Source organism: Oratosquilla oratoria, chromosome 24 (genome assembly GCF_046742065.1).
Source record: "Oratosquilla oratoria isolate Oo_2021 chromosome 24, ASM4674206v1, whole genome shotgun sequence".
Lineage (NCBI taxonomy): Eukaryota > Metazoa > Arthropoda > Malacostraca > Stomatopoda > Squillidae > Oratosquilla > Oratosquilla oratoria.
Genome location: NC_134800.1, coordinates 17,780,151 through 17,802,109, shown reverse-complemented (window position 1 = coordinate 17,802,109; position 21,959 = coordinate 17,780,151). Strand labels below are relative to the sequence as shown.

At 40.1% G+C, this 21,959-nt stretch overlaps 1 protein-coding gene across 2 annotated transcripts in view; it reads right to left on the bottom strand.

The window, feature by feature from the left end:
* The window catches only part of LOC143038500 (UPF0764 protein C16orf89 homolog), a 55,728-nt gene that overhangs the window by 1,674 nt on the left and 32,095 nt on the right, over positions 1-21,959 (bottom strand). The window contains exons 7-9 of one of the 2 annotated variants that reach the window (XM_076207747.1): positions 21,380-21,617; positions 10,141-10,276; positions 1-855 (exon numbers count right to left, since the gene is read on the bottom strand). The exon at positions 1-855 is cut by the window's left edge and continues 1,674 nt beyond it. In XM_076207747.1, coding sequence (XP_076063862.1) covers positions 823-855; positions 10,141-10,276; positions 21,380-21,617 — 407 coding nt within the window. In that variant the 3' untranslated portion in view covers positions 1-822. Of the gene's footprint in view, positions 10,277-21,379; positions 21,618-21,959 lie in introns of both variants that reach the window. The other variant, XM_076207746.1, reaches the window with a different exon arrangement.

The following is a 21,959-nucleotide window of genomic DNA, read 5'->3' as shown; positions in this document are numbered from 1 at the left end:
ATCTGTTTTTTTTTTTTTTTTTTTTTCCCATTGAGTCATTGTGTATTCAATGGTCATGTCCAGTAGTATATTTCCCCAAAGATCCTCTCCACCTCATCTCCTCCCAACATATTTCTTTAGAGTTAAAGTCATCCATAATTACTAAGTTTCCTCTTTTCAGTATTTCATTTAATGCATGCTTTGTGTCTTCCAGCATTTTGGAATGGTCACTCTCTGTCAAAGAATATGTTTCTGGGGGAACATATGTATTTACCTAGTTGTATTTTACAAGAAAAGCTATGCTCGTAGTGACCCACTTTTTATCTTTCCGCATCCAGGTTGTTCTTAATAAAATCTTGTATAGTTTTAGCACTCATTGTTTCCTCATTCAGTTTGTTCCAGATATCTATCACTCTGTGTGGGAAGCTATTCTTTTTCAGATCTCTTCTGTAACTGTCCTTAAGTTTCTTCTTCTGTCTTCTTGTTTTTCTTCTATCCCACTTTAGTAAGTCGTCTCTATCAAGAATTTCCATCCCTTTCATAATTCTGTAGATGGTTAGCAAATCACCTCTTTCTCTACTTTGTTCCATGTGTGTGTGTGAGAGGGTGAAATGGACATACACATTTCTGAAAAAAATTCTTCAGTCTTCATGAAGAAGAACTTTGAAAGCATACATCTTCCCTTATCACATTTCTAAATGAAAAACAAACATGAAAAATCAAAGTGAGTAGTTTGAATTATCAAGTTACCTTTTTGGTAATGCTGGAAAAAGGGGAAACACTTATTCCTTCATCCAAAATAATGTTGTATGTATACATCAATGATGGGCTTTACCCCCTTGTCTAGGGGTGGCCAAGCCAAATCATTCTCTCACTCTTTGAAGAAGAAAAAAAAAAATATATATACCATGGATTATTTACATACAGAAATATTTACAATTGAATCAATATACTACACTATACAAAATTCAACTACCATTAACATTCCACATTGAATACAATTGTACAATGAGTTATCATACATTATACCTTTATTGTAAGGGTGAACATCACACAATGCATAAATTGTATCAACTCTGCCCCCTCCCTCCTATCATAAGGGGGAAGGATCCTATAGTGTGTGTGTGTGTGTGTATATATATATATATATATATATATATATATATATATTATGGAAGAAAGTATATGCTGTGTATGGGCAGAGGCCTGGAGATGGTTAAAGAAAATGGAGAGAAATGGGAGGTGAGCCAGTTTTTGTTTGTAAATGACATTATGCTGGTGGAAGGGTCAAAGTGGGGTTTAAGGTGGTCAGTGATGGAGATTGGAAAAAGTTGAAGGTAAATGTGGGTATAAGTAAGGTGATGAAATATACAAGGAGAGATGATGGCAGCAAGTTGGAAGTAAGTCTTAAAGAAGAGAGGCTGGAGGAGGTGGATACTTTTAGGTATATGGGTCACATGAGGCAGGAAATGGGGGTAGAGGTAAATTGTAGATTGAGAGAAGCAAGCAAATGCCTTGGGGAATAAAAAAAGTGTCATGAGAAATAGGAATCTGGGAATGGATGCAAAGAGAAGATTTTGTGAAGGGATGATTATGCTGATGATTTGGAATTTAAGAAAGGCAAGAGAGAAGTTCAAACGTATTTGAGATTAAATGTCTGAGAAGTATAGTAGGTTGGATAGAGTGAGAAATGAAGAGAAGAGTGGGGGTGGAAAAGGAGATGGCAGATGGGGCTGATGAAAGAGTATTAGGATGGTTTGGACACATGGAAAGATTGAGAATAAGTATTAGGATGGTTTGGACACATGGAAAGACTGAGAATGAGAGAAGAAAGATTAGTAAAAGAGGTGTGGAAGGCAAAAGTGGATGGAGTGAACATGAGGGGATGACCGATGATGAAATGGATGGATGGGGTGAAAGGGGCTTTGAGCAAAGAAGGGAGAGGGCAGGAGATAGGGGTGAGTGGAGCAAGTTGTTTTAAAGGAGAGAGGTTGGAAAAAGAGGATAGTTTTAGATTTTTGGGGTTATATGTGGTAGGAAATGGAATGGGGGTGGAGGTAAATTGTAGATTGAGAGAAGCAAGTAAATGCTTTGAGGGATCAAGAAGTGTCATCAGAAACAGGAATCTGGGAATGGATGCAAAGAGAAGATTATATGAAGGGGTGATTGTGCTGACAACACTGTATGGGGTGGAGAATTGGAATTTAAGAGAGAAGGGGAGAAGTTTAAATGTGTTTGAAATTACATATCTAAGAGGTATGGTAGAGATTACAAGGTTTAGAGTGAGAAATGAAGAGGTGAGGAGGAGAACGGGGATGGAAAAGTAGATGGCAGATGGGCCTGATGAAAGATTAATAAAAGGTGTGGAAGGAGGAGGTGGATGGAGTGAACATGAGGGGATGACTGAGGAAATGGATGGATGGGGTGAAATGGGCTTTGAGCAAGGAAGGGAGAAGGCAGGATATAGGGGTGAGTGGAGAATGGTTGGGTATAGATGATATAATGATGGGAGGGGGCAAGGGATGGGGGCGATCAAGGAATAGTTGGATGTGGATGATATTTCAATGCAGCCCGAAGGGATTTCTCCCTGATTTCTCTTTTTTTGCATGAGGAGATGGAGAGGTGGGGTTGATGATTAAATGAAGTGGCCTTGCTGTGGATGTGCTGTGTCTTGCTATATTGCCTCTGACCCAGGGTAGTGAGCAGGAGACAGGGATGACCCTTCATCCATGAGGAGCTAAGATGAGAGGGAACCAAGTGTAGTGGATGGGAGTGGAATGGGTGGGAGTGGGCGCATGCCTTTTGACTTGGCTACCTCCCTTATAAGGGAGAAAAAAACCCAGAGCAGTGGACAAGGTGCAGGGATGACCCGCCATCCAGGAGGTGCTAAGATAGGAGGGAGGATGGAGGGGTGTGGAGTGTATTCAGGGATGGAATGGGTGGGAATGATTTTATGCCTTTTCCTTTTTGGTTACCTTCCTTGTAAGGGGTAAAAAGCCTTGGTATATGTATGTATGTATGTGTATATATATATATATATATGTGTGTGTGTGTGTGTATTTACCTAGTTGTATTATACAGGAAGGGAGCTATGCTCGTGGTAACCTGTCTTTGTACCTCTCAACATCAAGTTTTTTTTTAAAATCTTGAATAGTGTTTGCATACACCGTTTCTTTGTCCAATTTGTTCCAAGTATCTATCACTCTGTGTGGGAAGATATATATATTTTTTTATTCAGATCTCTTCTGTTATCATCTTTTTTTGTGTGTGTGTCCTCTTGCTTTTCCATTGTCCCATTTCAATTGGTCATTCTTATCTAAGATTTCTATTCCCTTCATAATTCTATAGATAGTTAATAAGTCTCCTCTTTCCCTTCTTTGTTCCAGAGTTGGTAATTCTAATTTGGACAGTCTTTGTTCATATGTCATTTTGGAAAGAGTTGGTGCCAGTTTTGTTGTTGCTCTTTGTATTCTTTCTAACTTCTTTATATTCTTTTTGGTACTGGGTGTCCATAGTGTTGCTGTGTACTCGAGTTTTGGTCTTATTAGTGTAGTCAATTTTTTTTTTATAATTTCCTCATCCAAATAGGCAAATGCCATATTATTGACCTCGATAAATTATAGGTCTCTCAGACTATTTTATTAATATGCTTATCCGATGTCATGTCTTTGCTGATCATCACTCCGTCTTTTTCTGAGTTTACTTTTTTGACCTCTTCACCAATTTTATAATCTCTCAATATTCTGTTTTTACTTTTTCCAAATTCCATTATACTACATTTCTTGATATTGAATTTCACTTCCCCAAACATGATCGGGGCCAGTACTGATCCCTGCAGGATACCACTTATCATTTCTTCCCAATTTGAGAATTTGTCTCTACTTACTACTCTCATTTTCCTCCCAGTCAGGAAGTCTTTCATCCATTCCAATAATTTTCCTCTAATGCCACCTATTGATTCTATTTTCCTTATTAGTTTATTGTGTGGTACCTTATCAAATGCCTTTTGTAGGTCCAGAAAGGCACAGTCTGCCCAACCATCTCTCTCTTGTATTATGTCTATTAATCTTGAGTAGAAGCAGATCAAGTTTGTTGTACATGATCTTCCTTGTCTGAATCCAAATTGATTTGGATTCAGTATAGTTTTTTCTTCCAAATGTTTAACCCATCTATTTTTGATGACTTTTTTTTGCAAATTTTTGCTACTGTGTTTGTCAGGGAGACTGGTCTGTAGTTTGATGGGTCTTCCTTGTTTCCTCCCTTATAAATTGGTACAATGTTTGCCTTCTTCCAGTCCTGTGGCACTTTTCCTTCTTTAAGTGAGAATTTAATTATATTGTATATTTTGTCTGTTAATTCTTCCATGCATTCTTTCAGTATCCAATTTGCAATTCTGTCTGGACCATGTGATTTTCTGACATCAAGGGTTTTGATTTGGTCGCCGATTTCCTTTTGTGTTACAATTATTTCTTTCATTGTAGGTGTGTATTCACTTGGGCTTTGGATCACGTGTTGGACTCGTGATCGACAGCTATTTCCCTCCTGGAAGAGAGCTCAGAGCTCGTAGGTCCAATCTATGGGTAATGCTATGACCTTTCACACACACACACCCAACTCCCCGCCCACGAGAGTCAGAGTAACGACCCGAAGCGCAGCAGTACCGAAATAATTTCGGCCCTGGGCAGGATTTGAACCAATAGCTGCAGGCCACTTTCGTGGCAGCTCAGCACTCTACCAACTGCGCCACCGAGTCGTGTGTGTGTGTGTGTATTTACCTAGTTGTATTTTACAGGAAGGGGAGCTATGCTCGTGGTGTCCCGTCTTCATATCTCATTTTATCTAAACTATTTTTAAATTCATGTATTGTTTTTGCACACACCACTTTCTCATCTAACTTGTTCCAACTGTCTATTACTCTGTGAGGAAAGCTGTTCTTTTTCAAATCTCTTCTATAGCTGTCTTTTTTTATTTTCTTTCCATGTCCTCTTGTATTTCTATCAACCCATTTTATCAGATTCTCTCTATCAGTAATTTCTATGCCTTTCATGATTCTGTAAATAGCTATCAAATCTCCTCTCTCTCTTCTTTGCTCTAGTGTCTGTAGTTCAAGTTTTGCCAGTCTCTCTTCATATGATAGTTTTGAGAGTGTTGGTGCCAATTTGTAATTGCTCTTTGTATTCTTTCAATTTTTTTTTATACATTTTTTTGTACTTGGTGACCATATCGTTGCTGCATATTCCAATCTTGGTCTTATCAGGGTGATTAGAATTTTGTTCACCATTTCTTCATCCAGGTATGTAAATGCAACTTTGATTGTTCTTATTAAATTATAAGTTTCTCCAAAAATCTTATTTATATGTTTCTCAGGTGACATATTATTCATAACAATGACTCCCAGGTCCTTTTCATTTTCTACTTTATTATTCCTTCTTCTCCCAATTTATATGATCCTGTTATTCTGTTTTTACTTTTTCCAAATTCCATTATACTACACTTTTTTGTATTGAACTCCATCTTCCACTTCCTACTCCATTCCTGTACTTTATTTAGATCACTCTGTAGTGATTCACAATCTTCTTCCGTGTTCACTCTTTTCAGTAGTTTTGCATCATCTGCAAAGAAGCTCATATAGCTTTCAATTCCTTCATCCATATCATTAATATATATAGCAAACATTATTGGGGCCAGAACTGTTCCTTGCGGAACACCGCTTATTACTTCATCCCATTTTGAGTGTTGGTCTCTCATCACTACTCTCATTTTCCTTTCTTGCAAAAAGTCTTCCATCCAATTAAGCAGTTTGCCCTGTATTCCTCCTTCAGTTTCTAATTTCTTAAGCAACTTCTTATGTGGTACTTTGTCAAAAGCTTTCTTTAGGTCTAGAAATGCACAATCAGCCCATCCATCTCTTTCTTGTATTATATCTATTAGCCTTGAATAGAAACATATTAAATCGGTGACGCATGATCGTCCTTATCTGAATCCAAATTGCCTTGGATTTAACACACTGTTTTTTTCTAAATATTTTACCCATCTACTTTTGACAATTCTTTCACAAATTTTTGCTATTGTACTTGTTAGAGAGACTGGTCTATAGTTGTTAGGGTCTTCTTTATTTCCTCCTTTATATATGGGTACTATATTTGCTTTTTTCCAATCTTCTGGAACTTTTCCTTCTTTCAAGGAACTGTTTATTATGCTATGTATTTTGTCTGCCAGTTCATTCCTGCATTCTTTCAGAATCCAGTTTGCTATTTCATCTGGTCCATGCGATTTTCTGACATCAAGATTACTCAAGTGTTTCAATATTTCGTTCTTTGTTACTTCTATTTCTTTCATGGGAGGGACTTTCTCTTTCCATTCGATCTCTTCAGGTTGTATGTTCTCCCTTGTAAACACTGATTTAAAATGTTTGTTCATAATTTCCGCCATTTCAATTTCCTCTGTGTATTCAACTCCTCCTTGTCTTAATTTCTCCAAGTCTTGTTTGTTTTTCAATTTGTTGTTTACAAATCTGTAAAATAGTTTTGGTTGATCTTTACACTTTTCTATGACATCTTTTTCATATTTTCTCATTTCCTCTCTGCATGCTTGTACATATTCATTTCTATAACAAGTATATATTTTCCATTTTTCAGGCCTTGTCTTTTTTCCATCTGGTCCAAGCTTTGTCTCTTTTGTCTTTTAACTCCCTACAACTTCTATTGTACCAGCATTTTACATATTCTTTTTCTTGTTTTTGTCTTGGGACATACTTTTCCACTCCTTTTTTGTAAATTTTTGTCAAAATATTCCATTTCTCTTCCACTGTTGTTTCTTCTTTGTATATTTCTTCCCAGTTTTCTTTTTGAAAGAATTCTCTTATTTTATCAAAGTTTGTTTTTTCATACATCATTCTTCCTTTTCTATATTGTTAATTTCTTTTCATGTATTTTTCTTCATTTAGTTCCAGTTCAATCAATATGTGGTCTCTTTTACTTATTGGTGTTTTATATTCAATATTTTCCTCTATTCTAGGTTCAGATGTGATTATTAGGTCTAGTCTCGATGGTTCTTCATTTCTATACCTAGTGTTCTCCTGTATCCACTGTGTCATTGTATTGTCAGTAATCATCTCAAGTAGAGCGTTTCCCCATGAGCCGTCTCCACCCTTTACTGTCATCTCTTCCCAGCAGATTTCTTTGCAATTATAGTCACCCATCATAACTATTCTTCCTCCATCTTCCATTATCTTATTTAATGTTATCTTTGTGTCCTCTAACATACTTTTATGTTCACTCTCTTCCCACGAGGCTGTTTTCGGAGGCACATAATTTATCACAAACTTTCTGCTCTTCTTATCTCTGTCTTCCACTTCGATCATAATCATCTCTACTGTATTCTTTCCATATGTGACACACCTCACGTTTATATCCTTCTTAGTCAGGAACATAACTCCACCCCCTTGCTTTGTCTCTCTGTTTCTAATCCAATAATTATATGCATCATGTCCTACACTATTGGGTGGTAGTGGACCTTTTAATTTTGTTTCTACAATTCCCATTATGTCCGGTTCTTTTTCCTTCAAATAATCATTCAGCTCATTCAATCCTGTTATTAATCCATCTATATTTGTGTAAGACACTCTTAGTTTTCTGCCACTTCCATTGTGTTCTCTGTTTCCCTTTTGTTTTTCTCGTGTGTCGAATTTCCTTAGTTTCATATTCACTACTCTCCAATAGAATCTCTCTTTTTCTGACTTTTCTGTTCTCGTTTTTTTCCTTAGCTTCAAGTCTTTTCTTTTTTTCTTCCTCTCTTTCTTCTTTATTCATTTCCCTTTTTATCCATACCTTTTTATATTGTTCACTTGTTGCTAGTTTCCCTGTTTTGGATAAGATATTCTCTGCCATCGTTTGTGACCTGAATTTAATCTTAATTGGTCTGGTCTTATCTGTACTATACTTTCCGAGTCTGAACTTCTCTTCGATTTGTTTCATTATTTCTGGTTCATCTTCCTGAACTAATTGTAGTAAACTGCTTACTTTTTCATTTTCCTCTTTGATTCTTGAGGTTCTATCTGGGTTATGTTTCTCTTCCATTCCTAATATAATTATACATTTCTTTTTGTCTGCTAAGTCTCTTACAATATTCTCCTTCTGTCTCATCACTTTGATAACTGAGTCTTCAGTTTGTTCTTTCATTTGCTGTTTAATTATATCAGTAAATGCAACTTTACTATTTTCCTGTATCTTTCTCCACCCCTGTGCCTCTTTTGCTATTGTTTCTTTATCGTCTTTATTGTTCCTTTTAAATTCTTTATTCTCCTCTTTTACTTCTCTTAAATGTCTTTTTAGTTCTTCTATTTCATCAGTTAAGTTTTTGTTTGCCTTCTCTAGTTCTTCCAATCTTTCAAACTTTTCTGCAAGTTTTGACATTTTACCGAGCCTAACCTCCCAATGTTCAGTCATTTGTTCAAGCCTTTCCTCCAGTTTTGCTGGTCGGGGGAGGTTGGTATCCGCCTCCCCCTCTTTAAATCCTTGGAAATTGTTATCCTCACCTTCCATTGAATTGTTCTTATCTGTTTCTAATCTTTACATTTTTGTTAGACATTTCGTCGTCACTAAATTGGTCGGGACCTCTTTTGTTTACATGGCGTCTGCCTGCCTGGGCCAAGTCCTCTCCTTCCTCATTTCCTTCCATTTCCCTCAGTAATCCCTCCCTTTCTCCTTTTTCCTCACTATCCCCTACACCACGAGCAATTTCCCCCCCACCCTGTAAATACAATAGGTACTTCCTTTGCTTCTGGATCTACGAAATTTCACTTTTTCTTCAGAACGTCCTCTAAGCCGTCCGTTCGTTGAAGTGTGTGTGTGTGTGTATATACCAAGTTGAAAAGGAGGGGTGATTTTGAGTTTTGGAGTGTGGTGGGGAAGGTGTTGGATCATCCATACACAGCCATTCTCCACTCACCCCTATCTTCTGTCTTCTCACTTCTTCAACAAACATTCCCCTCTTTCCCAATGCCCCTTTTACCCTGTCCATCCATCTCATCCTTGGTCACCCACTCATGTTCACTACTTCCACCTCTGCCTTCCACACTTCTTTTACTAATCTTTCTTCACTCATTCTTTATACTTACACACACACATTAGATTGGCAACAGTGTGTACAAGTAATATTCAAGAATTTAAGAACAAACTTGATGCTGAAAGATACAAAGACAGGTCACTACTAGGTAAATACACACACACATGTATATATCTACATATATATATATATATATATATATATATATATATATATATATATATATATATATATATATATACACACACTGTATATCCACACTGTAGGTTCCTTCCCTCTTATAATGGGATGGTTAATTTAAAGTACTCATCCACTTTATAAATTTAGATATTAAAATCCATTTCAGCACCAACTGGATGAAAAGTTATTTGTCTCCCACCACATTGATCAGGTAAAAAAGAAATGAAGTTGGACACAACACCTCAACAGCAGGGCCTGACAGCTGGAGCTGTTTTACTGTTCCACCTCATTATATGGTGACCCCTCATCCATGCAATATGATTTACAGAGCAGATGAGAACATCTTTTCATGCAACATTATTCTTTAATTCACTCACATTTTTCCTTCATTCACTCCTATCCTTTACACTCTCTCCTCCCAGTTCCAAACATTCCTTGTGCATCCAAAAACCCCCTTCACCCCATCCATCCACCTCATCCTTGGTCTTCCTTTCAGGCTCACTACCTCCTTTTCGGTTTACCACATTTTTTTCGTTAGCCTTTTCTCACTCATTCTTTTCATATACTCAAACCACCTTAGCACCTTTTGATTGACTCTATCTGACAAATATCCATCTTCATTCTCTACTTCTCCTCCATGTTTCTCCATATTTGTAATACCTAGTATATTTCTCAAAAAAAATTTAGTCATATTATAATCTTATGCATGATGAAAGCTATATAAAACTACCTCACAGATTAAATCTTGTTGCGAGTACGATATTTTCCTGGTGATTTCCGTTTAGAATACATAAATCTTGCCATGGCAATCATAACAAGAGCAATGCTCACTACAATTAAATAAAGCATAAATATGGAACTTTCAATAACATTATGATGTGTATTTTTTGTGGATCTTGAATAATGAGATAATACCTTTTGTCTGCTTTCTGAAGCTTGAGAAACACTCTTAATCAAAGAGTGAGTGACGGATAAGGTACGTTTCTCTTCTTTAAGGTGCTCCAAGACAATATCAACTTTATCCTCCAAAGACTTCTCTATGTCAGCAACCCTGGATGGGCAAATGAAACAAATAATTAATCTAAATTGAGAAAAAGATGTTAATACATTTGTTCAATGTGCATCATTTGCTTTAATTCCAATCATGTCCACAAAGCAATTCAGATTTAAGAATGTGTAAATGTGTATTCATATCCCTAGTTGTATCTATTTTGACAAGTTTTACAAGACAGTATTTTTTCAAAACAGTCTATAAACACTAAAATAAATACTTCTCTGCATTTAGAGCTCATGCCATTTCAAGCAAATTGTTCCATTTCTTCACTGATCTATTTGACACATTTAATTGATGATGATTTGGTTTAACATCACAAAACTCTCCCAGTCAAGAGGCTAGGTTAGTACCCCTTACAGAGGACTTTGTAGCATGGAATTCAATTAACCATGCCCTTGGTCCAACTCACTGGTGGCAGGGTTCAAACTGCTGTCACCTCAATCTCTGTCACAAGTAGTGATGCTCTTACTCATATGATGTCAACGGATCTATTGTTCCAGTCCTCCCTTGCAAGAGACCTGCAGCCCCCTGGAAACTTATCGTAGCCTCCAGTTACGCCCACATCACTAACTGAAGAGATTTTGTGTTGGTGTTTGGAAAGAGTGCATGTAGGACAGTGTAGTACAAGGGGGCTCTGTGTCTTCTGGATGGTGCCTGTATCTGGTACAACTGCTGTCTACTGCCAGGCTCATTCTGTGTTAACGATATTTTTGTGCAGGGTAGTAACCTGAACATAGACATAACAGCACATTTCCTGTTTGTTTTGGGGATGATTTCTCTGCTGAGGTGATTTCTAGGGAAGTTTTGTGAAAAAATTAAATTTGGTGAAGTATAGAATTTGGCTGCCTATCATATAAACAAGTCCTGTGAGACAGACATCAGAGAGAATCATATCCCTGCCACTCACCTTCAAATCTCATCAACACCCTCACCACTGTCTGGAGGCGTATGGCACTTAGGTCTTCGATATGGGTCCAAGATCTCTCTCAATCAACTCTTAAACTGTATTTCATCTAACTCTTTACATGAAGATATGAAAACTGATGACAGCTCCCCCTTCTACCTTTGCTTTAAGCCAGTAACACGGAAACATTCCCACACTAATACAACATTGATAACAGTCCAATTTTTTTTCCCAGCGAGATCTATGTGAGGGGCCAAATGACTAATGCCACATACTGTGGAGTTGCAGCTTTTCCAGTTAGCAAAACTAAGGCAATAGCTACAATTTTTATTTACCTTGCTGCATCACCTTTGACTGGAGTAGTGTGACTGAGATGTGAAATCCATGGCCCCTAGGTAACTAGTAACGGCTTCTGAGTTGGCCCATATGTCACTCATGAAAGGTTTGTGCTGCTGTGTGGAAAGTATGAGAGCAGGGCAGTGCACAAAGAGATGATCAGTATTTTCTGGTGATGGTTGCATCTAGGGCAATATGAAAGTAATAAAAAGATGTTTTGAAAAGAAATTAAAAGAGGAAGAGGAGGTGAATCAAGTAGAGAAGAAAAGGTAAAAGGTGTAAATGGAGAGATGATAATGGATGAGAAGGCAGTGAGAGGAAGATGGGCAGAGTATTTTAGGGAATTGCTAAACGTGAATAAGGATAGGGAGGGAAAGATAGTTGCAGTGGGAAGTGCTAAGAAAATGAGTGATGAGTGAGGAAAATGGAGGAGAAATAGGGAAGGATGAAGTGAAAGCAGCCGTTAAGATGATGAGACCAGGTAAGGCACCTGGTCTGGATGGATGCCATGCAGAATGTCTGAGGAAAGGAGGTACAGTTTTGGTGGACTGGCTGGTGATGTTATTTAATGTTTGTTTAAGAGAGGGTAGAGTGCCAGAGGACTGGAGGAGTGCCTGTGTAGTCCTGCTTTACAAGGGAAAGGGGGACAAGTGCGAGTGTAGTAGTTTAAAAGGGATTAGCTTGTTGAGTGTAGATGGGAAGGCTTATGGGAGGGTTTTGATTGAGAGGATTAGGAGAGGAAGGGAGTAATTGGTGAGAAACAGTGTGGTTTTAGGATATGTAGGGGTTGTGTAGATCAGATTTTTGTGGTAAGACAGATATGTGAGAAAGCTAAGGTAAGGATGTTTTTTGGACTTTTATGGATTTGGAAAAGGCTAATGACAGGGTAGACAGGAAGGCACTGTGGGAGGTACTGTAGATATATGGGATAGGAGGAAAGTTGTTAAGAGCAGTCAAAAGTTTTTATGAGAGTAGTAGAGCTTGTCTGAGGTATTGGCTGCTTGTTATTGGGGCAAAGTAGCATGCAGTTGATACTTTAGGGCAGTGGTTCTTAACCTGTGGGGAATTCCCCACTGGTGGGGAATGGTGGAGTTGCAAAGTGGGGAATGACCGGTCGGACAGAAGAACCACTGTCTTTTTTTTTTTAATTGATGTGTTTTTGTTTCTTTTTGTTTGTTTCTGGTGTCTTCTTGTTGTAACATTTCGTGAATTTGTTTCCACCCACAAATAATCGATAGTGCTTCAAAATTTAATACATTACATCCAAATGTTGACTTACTTTACAAATCACAACCATTTACAGACTGTTTTAATAACAAAAACAACCAATATATGAGGTATTGTAAGTCATGTTTGGGTTAGAAATGTCAACAGCATAACGAATCTTTTCATATGTATTTTATTTCCATGTGATAACTGTTAGTAAAAAATCTAATATATGCGAACAAAAATTAAGGGCCGTAAAATGGCACAAAAAAGCAAAGCGTATATTTACGTACTAAACACTGCATGGGTTAAAATCAAATTTGTCAAAGACCGATGCTGTGGTGGGAAATGGAGAGTTGGCTCACTAAAAAGTGGGGAATTGGAGAAAAAAGGTTAAGAACCCCTGCTTTAGGGTCTATATGGGGCACCCCTACGGACCAGAGCCACACATCATTTTGTCTATGATAGAGGAAAACTCTGTTCATAGAGAAATGATGACACTTTTATACTACGACTGTCCCTCCGTTATGCTGTCCCCCAACCCCTTGTTGCTGTCCTGTACCATTTCTCTGAGTATTCTTTTTCTGTGATGGGGGAATTCCCTGTGGTGGGGGAAAAGAATACTGCCACCAAGTATTCCCACTTGGATCGTAAGAGGTGAGAAGAAAGGGACAGGGATTGGGACTAGGCATCCTTCTCCTTGTAGCCCCACAGGGGACATTCCTAAACAAAAAAGAGAAGGCATAGGAGGGTCTGGAAGTTCTCAGACCAGCACCCTAAGGTTTGGGTCTTTTAATGTGCGTGGATGTGGTACAGATGAGAGTAAAAGGGAAGAGATAGGTAGTATGTTTGTGAGAAGAAAGATGGATGTGTTGGCTTTGAGTGAAACTAAGTTGAAAGGGAAGGGTGAGTGTAAGTTTGGGAGTGTAAGTGGGAGGTTATCAGGAGTGAAGCGAGGGCAAGGGAGGGAAGGGGTGGCTATTCTAGTAAGTGAAGAAATAGGTAAATGGGTAGTGGAGTGGAAGGAGGTTTCCTCAAGGATAATGTGGATGAAGGTGAAACTGGGAAAGGAGATGTGGGTCTTTGTAAGTACATATGGGCCTGGCAGTGAGAAGAGTGTAGAAAGGGAGGCCTTTTGGATAGATTTAAATGAGTGCATAGAGGATTTAGGAAGAAATGTCAATGTAATAGTACTAGGAGACCTTAATGCTAGGGTAGGAAATGGTCCAATCGATGGAGTGGTTGGGAAATGTGGAGTTCCTGGAAAGAATCATAGTGGAGAGTTGATGGTGGAAATGTGTCTAGAAAGAGAGTTGATGATAGCAAATACAGTGTTTCGGAAGAAAGTCAAGCATAAGTACACATGGGAGAGGGTGGTGGAGGGAAGGGTGGTAGATAGAGCGCTAATGGATTATGTAGTGGTGAATAGGATTATGATAGGAAGAGTTAAGGATGTACATGTGCTAAGGGGAGAGGGTGGGGTAATATCAGATCATTTTTTGGTGGAAGGTAAGTTGAGAGTGGAGGATAGATGGAGAAAGAGGAAAGGGACAAAAGGTAGGGAGGTTCTTTGAGTGAACTCTGAATGAAAAGGAAAAGGAGAAGGAGTACGGAAAGAAGCTGAAGTAGGAGTGGGAGGGAGTAAAGGATAGAGTAGAGCTGGGTGTGGAGGAGGAATGGGGATGGTTCAAGGAGGGAGTCATAAAGTGTGCAGGGATGGTGTGTGGAACAAGAAGGACAGGGGGAAATAGAAGAAAGGGTAGTGAATGGTGGGATGAGGAAACAAAGAAGGTTGTAGAAGAGAAGAAGCGAGCTTTCACAGATTGGTTACAAAATAGGATGAGGGAGTCATATGAGAGGTACAAAGAAAAGAGAAGTAAAGCAAAAGGTAAAGGTTGCAAAGAGGATAGCAGATGTGAAATGGGGTTGGGGTATGACAGAAAATTTTGAAAGTAATAAAAAGATGTTTTGGAAAGAAATTAAGAGAGGAAGAGGAGGTGAATCAAGTAGAGAAGAAAAGGTAAAAGGTGCAGATGGAGAGATGATAATGGAAGAGAAGGCAATAAGGGGAAGATGGGCAGAATATTTTAGGGAGTTGCTAAATGTGAAGGAGGATAGGGAAAGAAAGATAGCTGCAGTGGGAAATGCGAAGAAAATGAGAGTGATGAGTGAGGAGAATGGAGGAGAAATAAGGAAGGATGAGGTGAAGGCAGTTGTTAAGATGATGAAAGCAGGTAAGGCACCTGGTCTGGATGGATGCCATGCAGAATGTCTGAAAAAGGGAGGTACAGTGATGGTGGACTGGTTGGTGAGGTTATTTAATGCTGGAGAGAGGGTAGAGTGCCGGAGGACTGGAGGAGTGCCTGTATAGTTCCACTTTACAAGGGAAAAGGGGACAAGTGTGAATGCAGTAATTTCAGAGGGATTAGCTTGCTAAGTGTGGTTGGGAAGGCTTATGGGAGGATCTTGATTGAGAGGATTAGGAGAGGAACAGAGGGAGTAATTGGTGAGGAACAGTGTGGATTTAGGACAAGTAGAGGTTGTGTAGATCAGATCTTTGTGGTAAGACAGATATGTGAGAAAGTTATAGGAAAGGGGAAGGATTTTTTTGGGCTTTTATGGATCTGGAAAAGGCTTATGATAGGGTAGACAGAAAGGCACTGTGGGAGATTATGCAGATATACGGGATAGGAGGAAAGCTTCTGGGAGCTGTCAAGAGTTTTTATGAGAGTAGTAGAGCTTGTGTCAGGATTAGAAATGGAGAGAGTGAGTGGTTCGGGGTAAAGGTGGGACTTCGTCAAGGATGCGTTATGTCAGCCTGGCTGTTCAACTTATACATGGATGGGGTGGAGCGAGAGGTAAATGCAAGGGTAGTGGGTCAGGGATTGGAGATGGTTAACCACTTCAGTACGGGACTTAAATCTCGCGGGCAGCAGCCAATGCCAGCCGTATGACGTAACGTAATAATATTCGCATCATAAAGTATAGTCACCGCTTATATCGATCGTTCTCTCTTTCACCCGCGAATTTTGAAAACCACAGAGAATGGGATTCAGGGCGCATTTGGGAGAATGTAAAAACACAGGGGCGACTACAATAAATATAATCAAGACGCCGATATGGCAGCGTCGCGAATCCACTTGCTCCTCATGACGCCTACGTGTGCGGCACCGTATGGAAGGGGTTAAAGAAAATGGAGAAAAGTGGGGGGTGAGCCAATTGTTGTTTGCGGACGACACTGCGCTTGTGGCAGGATCGGAGAAGGGTCTGAGGAAGCTGGTGACAGAGTTTGGGAGAGTATGTGATAGAAGAAAGCTAAAGATAAATGTGGGTAAAAGTAAGGTGATGAGATGTACAAGGGGTGAAAATGACAGTAGACTGGAAGTGAGCATTAAGGGAGAGCGACTGGAGGAAGTGGATAGTTTTTGATACTTGGGTGCAAATGTGGCAGGAAAAGGTGGAGTGAAGGTGGAGGTAGAATGTAGATTGAGAGAAGCGAGTGTAATGAGGAATAGACATTTGGGAATGGATGCTAAGAGGAGACTGTATGAAGGAGTGATTGTACCAACAGCACTGTATGGGGCAGAAACATGGAACATAAGAGAGGAAGAGAGAAGGAGTTTGAATGTGTTTGAGATGAGGTGTCTGAGAAGTATGATGGGGGTTACTAGGCTAGATAGAGTGAGAAATGAGGAGGTGAGGAGGAGAATAGGGGTGGAAAAGGAGTTGGGAGATAGGGTTGATGAAAGAATATTAGGATGGTTTGGACACATGGAAAGAATGAGTGAAGAAAGACTAGTAAAGGAGGTATGGAAGGCAGATGTGGAGGGAGTGAACATGAGGGGACGTCCTAGGATGAGGTGGATGGATGGGGTGAAGGGGACTTTGGGGAAGAGGGGAATGTCTGTTGAGGAAGGACGGGAGAGGACAGAAGACAGGGGTGAATGGAGAATGGTTGTAAATGGATGATGTTGTGATTGCATGAGGTGGAATGGGCGGGGGTGAGATAGCATGTATGAGCAAAATTTGACGCAGCCCGAAGGGATTTCTCCCCGTCCTCTCCTTTTATGCAATGGGGGGACGGAGAGGGGGGGGTCGCTGATTTAATGAAGCGGTCTTGCTGTGGATGTGCTGTGTCTTGTGACACTGCTTCTGACCCAGGGCAGTGGACAAGGTGCAGGGATGACCCATCATCCAGGAGGTGCTCAGATAAGAGGGAGGGTGGAGGGGTGTGGAGTGTATTCAGGGATGGAATGGGTGGAAATGATTTTATCCCTTTCCCTTTTTGGCTACCTCCCTTGTATGGGGGAAAAAGCCTTGTATGTAGTAGAGCTTGTGTTAGGATTAGAAATGGAGAGAGTGAATGGTTTGAGGTAAAGGTGGGACTTCGTTAGGGATGTGTTATGTCGCCCTGGCTGTTCAATCTATACATGAATGGGGTGGTGCAGGAGGTAAATGCAAGGGTAGTGGGTCAGAGATTGGAGATGGTTAAAGAAAATGGAGAAAAGTGGGAAATAAGCCAGTTGTTGTTTGCTGACAACACTGTGCTTGTAGCAGGATCAGAGGAGGGATTGAGGAAGTTAGTGATAGAGTTTGAGAAGGTGTGTGAAAGAAGGAAGCTGAAGATAAATGTGAGCAAAAGTAAGGTGATGAGATTACAAGGGGAGAGAGTGACAGCAGGCTGGAAGTGAGCATTAAGGGAGAGAGACTGGAGGGAGTGGATATTCTTAAATACTTGGGTGTGAATGTGGCAGGAAAGGGAGGAGTGGGGGTGGAGGTAGAATGTAGATTGAGAGAAGCAAGTAAATGCCTTGGTGGACTAAAAAGTGTAATGAGAAATAGACATCTAGGAATGGAGGCTAAGAGGAGGTTCTATAAAGGAGTGATTGTGCCAACAGCACTGTATGGGGCAGAAACATGGAACACAAGAGAGGAAGAGAGGAGTTTGAATGTGTTTGAGATGAAATGTCTGAGAGTATGATAGGGGTTACTAGGCTAGATAGAATGAGAAATGAGGAGGAGAACAGGGGTGGAGAGGGAGTTGGGAGATAGGGTTGATGAAAGAGTATTAGGATGGTTTGGACACATGGAAAGAATGAGTGAAGAAAGATTAGTAAAAGAGGTGTGGAAGGCAGAGGTGGAAGGAGTAAATATGAGGGGGCGTCCTAGGATGAGATGGATGGATGGGGTAAAAGGGGCATTACAAAAGAGAGGAATGTCTGTTGAGGAAGGATGGGAGAGGAGAGAAGATGGGGGTGAATGGAGAAAGGTTGTGTATGGATGATGCTGTGATGCATGAGGGGGAGTGGGTGGGGGAAGGGGGGTGGGGGAAGGGGGGTGAGGAAGTATGTGTAAGAAATAATTTGACGCAGCACGAAGGGATTTCTCCCCACCCTCTCCTTTTCTGCATGGGGGGACGGAGAGGGGGGGGGGGTCACTGAATTAATGAAGCGGCCTTGCTGTGGATGTGCTGTGTCTTGCGACACTGCTTCTGACCCAAGGCAGTGGACAGGATGCAGGGATGACCCCTCATCCAGGAGGTGCCAAGATGAGAGGGAGGAGGATGGAGAGGAGTGGAATATGTAGGGGATGGAATGGGTGGGAGTGGTTTCTATGCCTTTTTCTTTTTGGTTCCCCCCATGTAAGGGGGAAAAAAGCCTTTGGTATATGTATGTATGTACTTCTTTAGTGTTAGAGCACTGTTTCCCAACCCTGGGGTCGCCAAGACATCTTGTATGCTAAATTTTTGTTGTTGCAAAATTATATCATTTCAATACAATAACCCTATATATTAACACATATACAAATAGATTATTGGGGTTGCGGTCATATCACGAGGATCATATTGGCGTCGCCTGAAGAAAAAAGGTTGGGAAACACTGCTTTAGAGGTATTAGTGTTAAATGTAGCTGATAAGGTAGTGTTAACCGAGAGGATTTGGAGGGGAATAGTGTGAGTAATTGGGTTTAGGAATCGAAAAGGATACAAGACCAAATTTTTACACTAAATCAGACACGCAAAGTTTGTAGCATAAAGAGTATTCTTTTAGGGTTTTATGGATCTGGAGAAGGCACATGATAGGGTCAACAGGAAGGTATTGTGGGATGTGTTGCAGTTGTATGGGAGAGGGGGAAGGCTGTTTGACTTTATGAAAGTGATTGTACCCATGACATTGTGTAAGACAGAGAATTGGAATTAAGAAAGGCAGAAAGTAGGAATTTAGATCAAGTGTTTAAGAAGAATGGTGGAGGTACTGGCTATCGCATGTAAAGGGGAAGAAAGCCTTTGGTATATGTAGAGTACTACCTCTCATTAACAGACGTTAATTAGCTGTGTTTGTGGTGTTTTCACTGTGTTTTCAGTGTTTTTGGTGCTGTTGTTGAGGGCTGTGCAATCACTATGCCACCCAAAAACCACTCCAAATCAACGGATTATTCACATCAACGGACACTGTTACCCCCCTTTTAGTCCATTAATGAGAGGTAGTACTATATGTATGAAATACAATGAGGTGAACAGCAAGGTTGAAAAGAAAGCTGGCAGATAGAAACACTGGGTTTGGGTATACAAAAAGAATAAGAGAAGATAAACTAACACAGGGAAAAAAAAAAAAAATGAAGTGGATGTGGCGAACTTGTTGGGAAGACTAGTAATGTGATGGATAGATAGTGTTGGGGCCTTTGGCACAAGGGGAATGTCCATCAACCAAGGAAGGGAGAGGGCAACAGATAGGTGTGAGCAGAGAATAATTGTACATACATACATATACCAAGGCTTTTCCCCCCCTTACAAGGGAGGTAGCCAAAAAGGAAAAGGCATAAAATCATTCCCACCCTTTGAGCCCACATAAGTCCACACTAAAATTGTGCCAGACAGACAGCAGGCCAGATAGGCAGGCAGGCAGGCAGGCAGGCAGGCAGGCAGGCAGGCAGGCAGGCAGCCAGCAGCGGCCCCGGTACCCACCCAGCCACCCCCGGCCATGCCTCTTCCTCCCCAGCAGAGCAGAGCAGGGGAGGAGGCGAGTGTGACTAACCATACTCACTCGCATGCGGAGAATAATTGTGAATGGTCGATAAGTTGACATGACAAAAAAAAGATTTCTTCTTGTCTACTCTGTAAATTCTGGAATGGATGAGGGGGAGAGTTGCCCTGTAATGAAACAGCTTCAGCTGTTAGGCCCTGCTATTGAGGTGCAGTGTCTTGCTACACTGCTTTTAACTTGGGCAGTGGGCAGGGATATCCTTCATTGACAAGGGGCTAAGGTAAATGAGAAAACAAATGGCTGTTGTACGTGTAGAATAGGTGAAGGGTAGGTGTATGCTTTGGCTGGTCACCCTCTTATGAGGAAGACAGGGAATTGTGGGTATATGTTTATATTGGTTGGGGAGGTGGTGTAGGATTTTTTTTTCCTTTTTAGCTTGGTCTCATGTAAATATATAACATCAGATTCATTTATTATTAAATAATCATTGCTTCCTAACTTGACTTAAAATATGCCACTATTAATTTCAATGCGCTGCTTAATAGAAAAAAATATATATACATATATATATATATATATATATATATATATATATATATATATATATATATATATATATATATATATATATATATATATTCTTAACCTCTTCACTCCGGGGCACATCTCTCGTCTGGCAGCATTAGCTGCCCAACGTGCGATGTTGCGTCATAATAATCGCATTATAAAAAATAAAGTCAGTGCTCAATCATTCGTTCTCTTTCACCCGTGAATTTTGATAACCATAGAAATATGATGAAGCCAGTTTAGAGAGAATGAAGGTTACATAGGTACGACTACAATAAATATAATCAAAAGGCCGACGTTGGCATCATCACGTACCCACTTGCTCCTCATGACGCCTACGTAGGCGGCACCGTATGGAAGTGGTTAACTTTGGGTTCATTTACAAGCTCCCTTGTTATCATTCATTCTTCCTCAATGGGATCTTTTCTGATACAAATATACTTAATTTTATCTTTTCCTGCTAACTTCCATCCATACATCAAATACTAAAGGGCCATTTCCCCTTATATGGGGTTGGTCAGATATGAAAGACTACTTTCCAAGAGCTGTTAATTAACTAATTTGCCACAATTTGTGACTCGAGTTTGATCTTTATTGCCTTGTTTAAGTCACCTCTAAGAATGTAACTTTTTTAGCATTCTGCAATCCTTCCTTTCCATCCTTGGATTTCTTTTCAGCCTGAAATATATTGGGCTTGGTCCAGACACTAAGTGCCGAGGTGAGGTGTGATTTGAAGAGAACCGGTTACGAGATGATTCAGTCGGACACTTGCCTCACAAAACTCCATTGTACTGCCTCCCATCACTGGTCCCTCTTATTAAAAATTAAATAAAAGCTGTGCAATATAAGCTCAACTGAGACTTCTGTAACAAAAGGAACCTTTTCACACAGTGATATATTCAATACATTTTGTTATGATGACCAGATGTATCTATAGAGCTAATGAAAAGACTTATCATAGGGGGATCGCACTGAGTTAAGGCTCTTTTCATTCTGAAGTTAGTCCCTCATACAAACAAAAATTGTCACACTATTCATAAAATCCAAATTTTGTAAAGTGTATCCCTACACTGAATGGGTCAATTGCAACAAAACTAATTATTACCTGCTAAGGCCACTTTCTGCATCTTCTCTGAACAATGGCTGGTTGATAACAACCTGCCCTATGCTGAAAGGATCAGCTTTTGCTGGTGGGACCAAGGACGCAGAAGGTGGTGATATGGGTGAAGGCAATTTTGACCCATCCCATGGGGATAAGACCTTTGGGCCTGGGTCCAGGAGGAACCGGAGGTTGACCACAAGGGCAGACACAGCAACAGATGTTAGATGAGACAGACAGCCATCTTAAAGAAATTCAAAAGATTTCCATCAATACTGATTCAATGATGATTGATTCAGTTTAATGTCATGAACTCCCCTGCCAGATGGCTAGGACAGTGCCCCTTATGGAGGATTTTGTACAGTGGAATTTAATGAACCATGCCCTTGGTCCAACTCGCTGGTGATAGGATTCAAACTGCCATCACCTTGACCTCTACTATAAGTAGCAAACACACTAACCCAATCGGCCAGTGAACATCCTACATCAATATGGTACTGTATATAGGTGCCCAAAGACTACAATTATCACTAATGAACTTGGTCTTCCAGGTGCATTTTCAATACCAAAATTAAAAATATGCTCA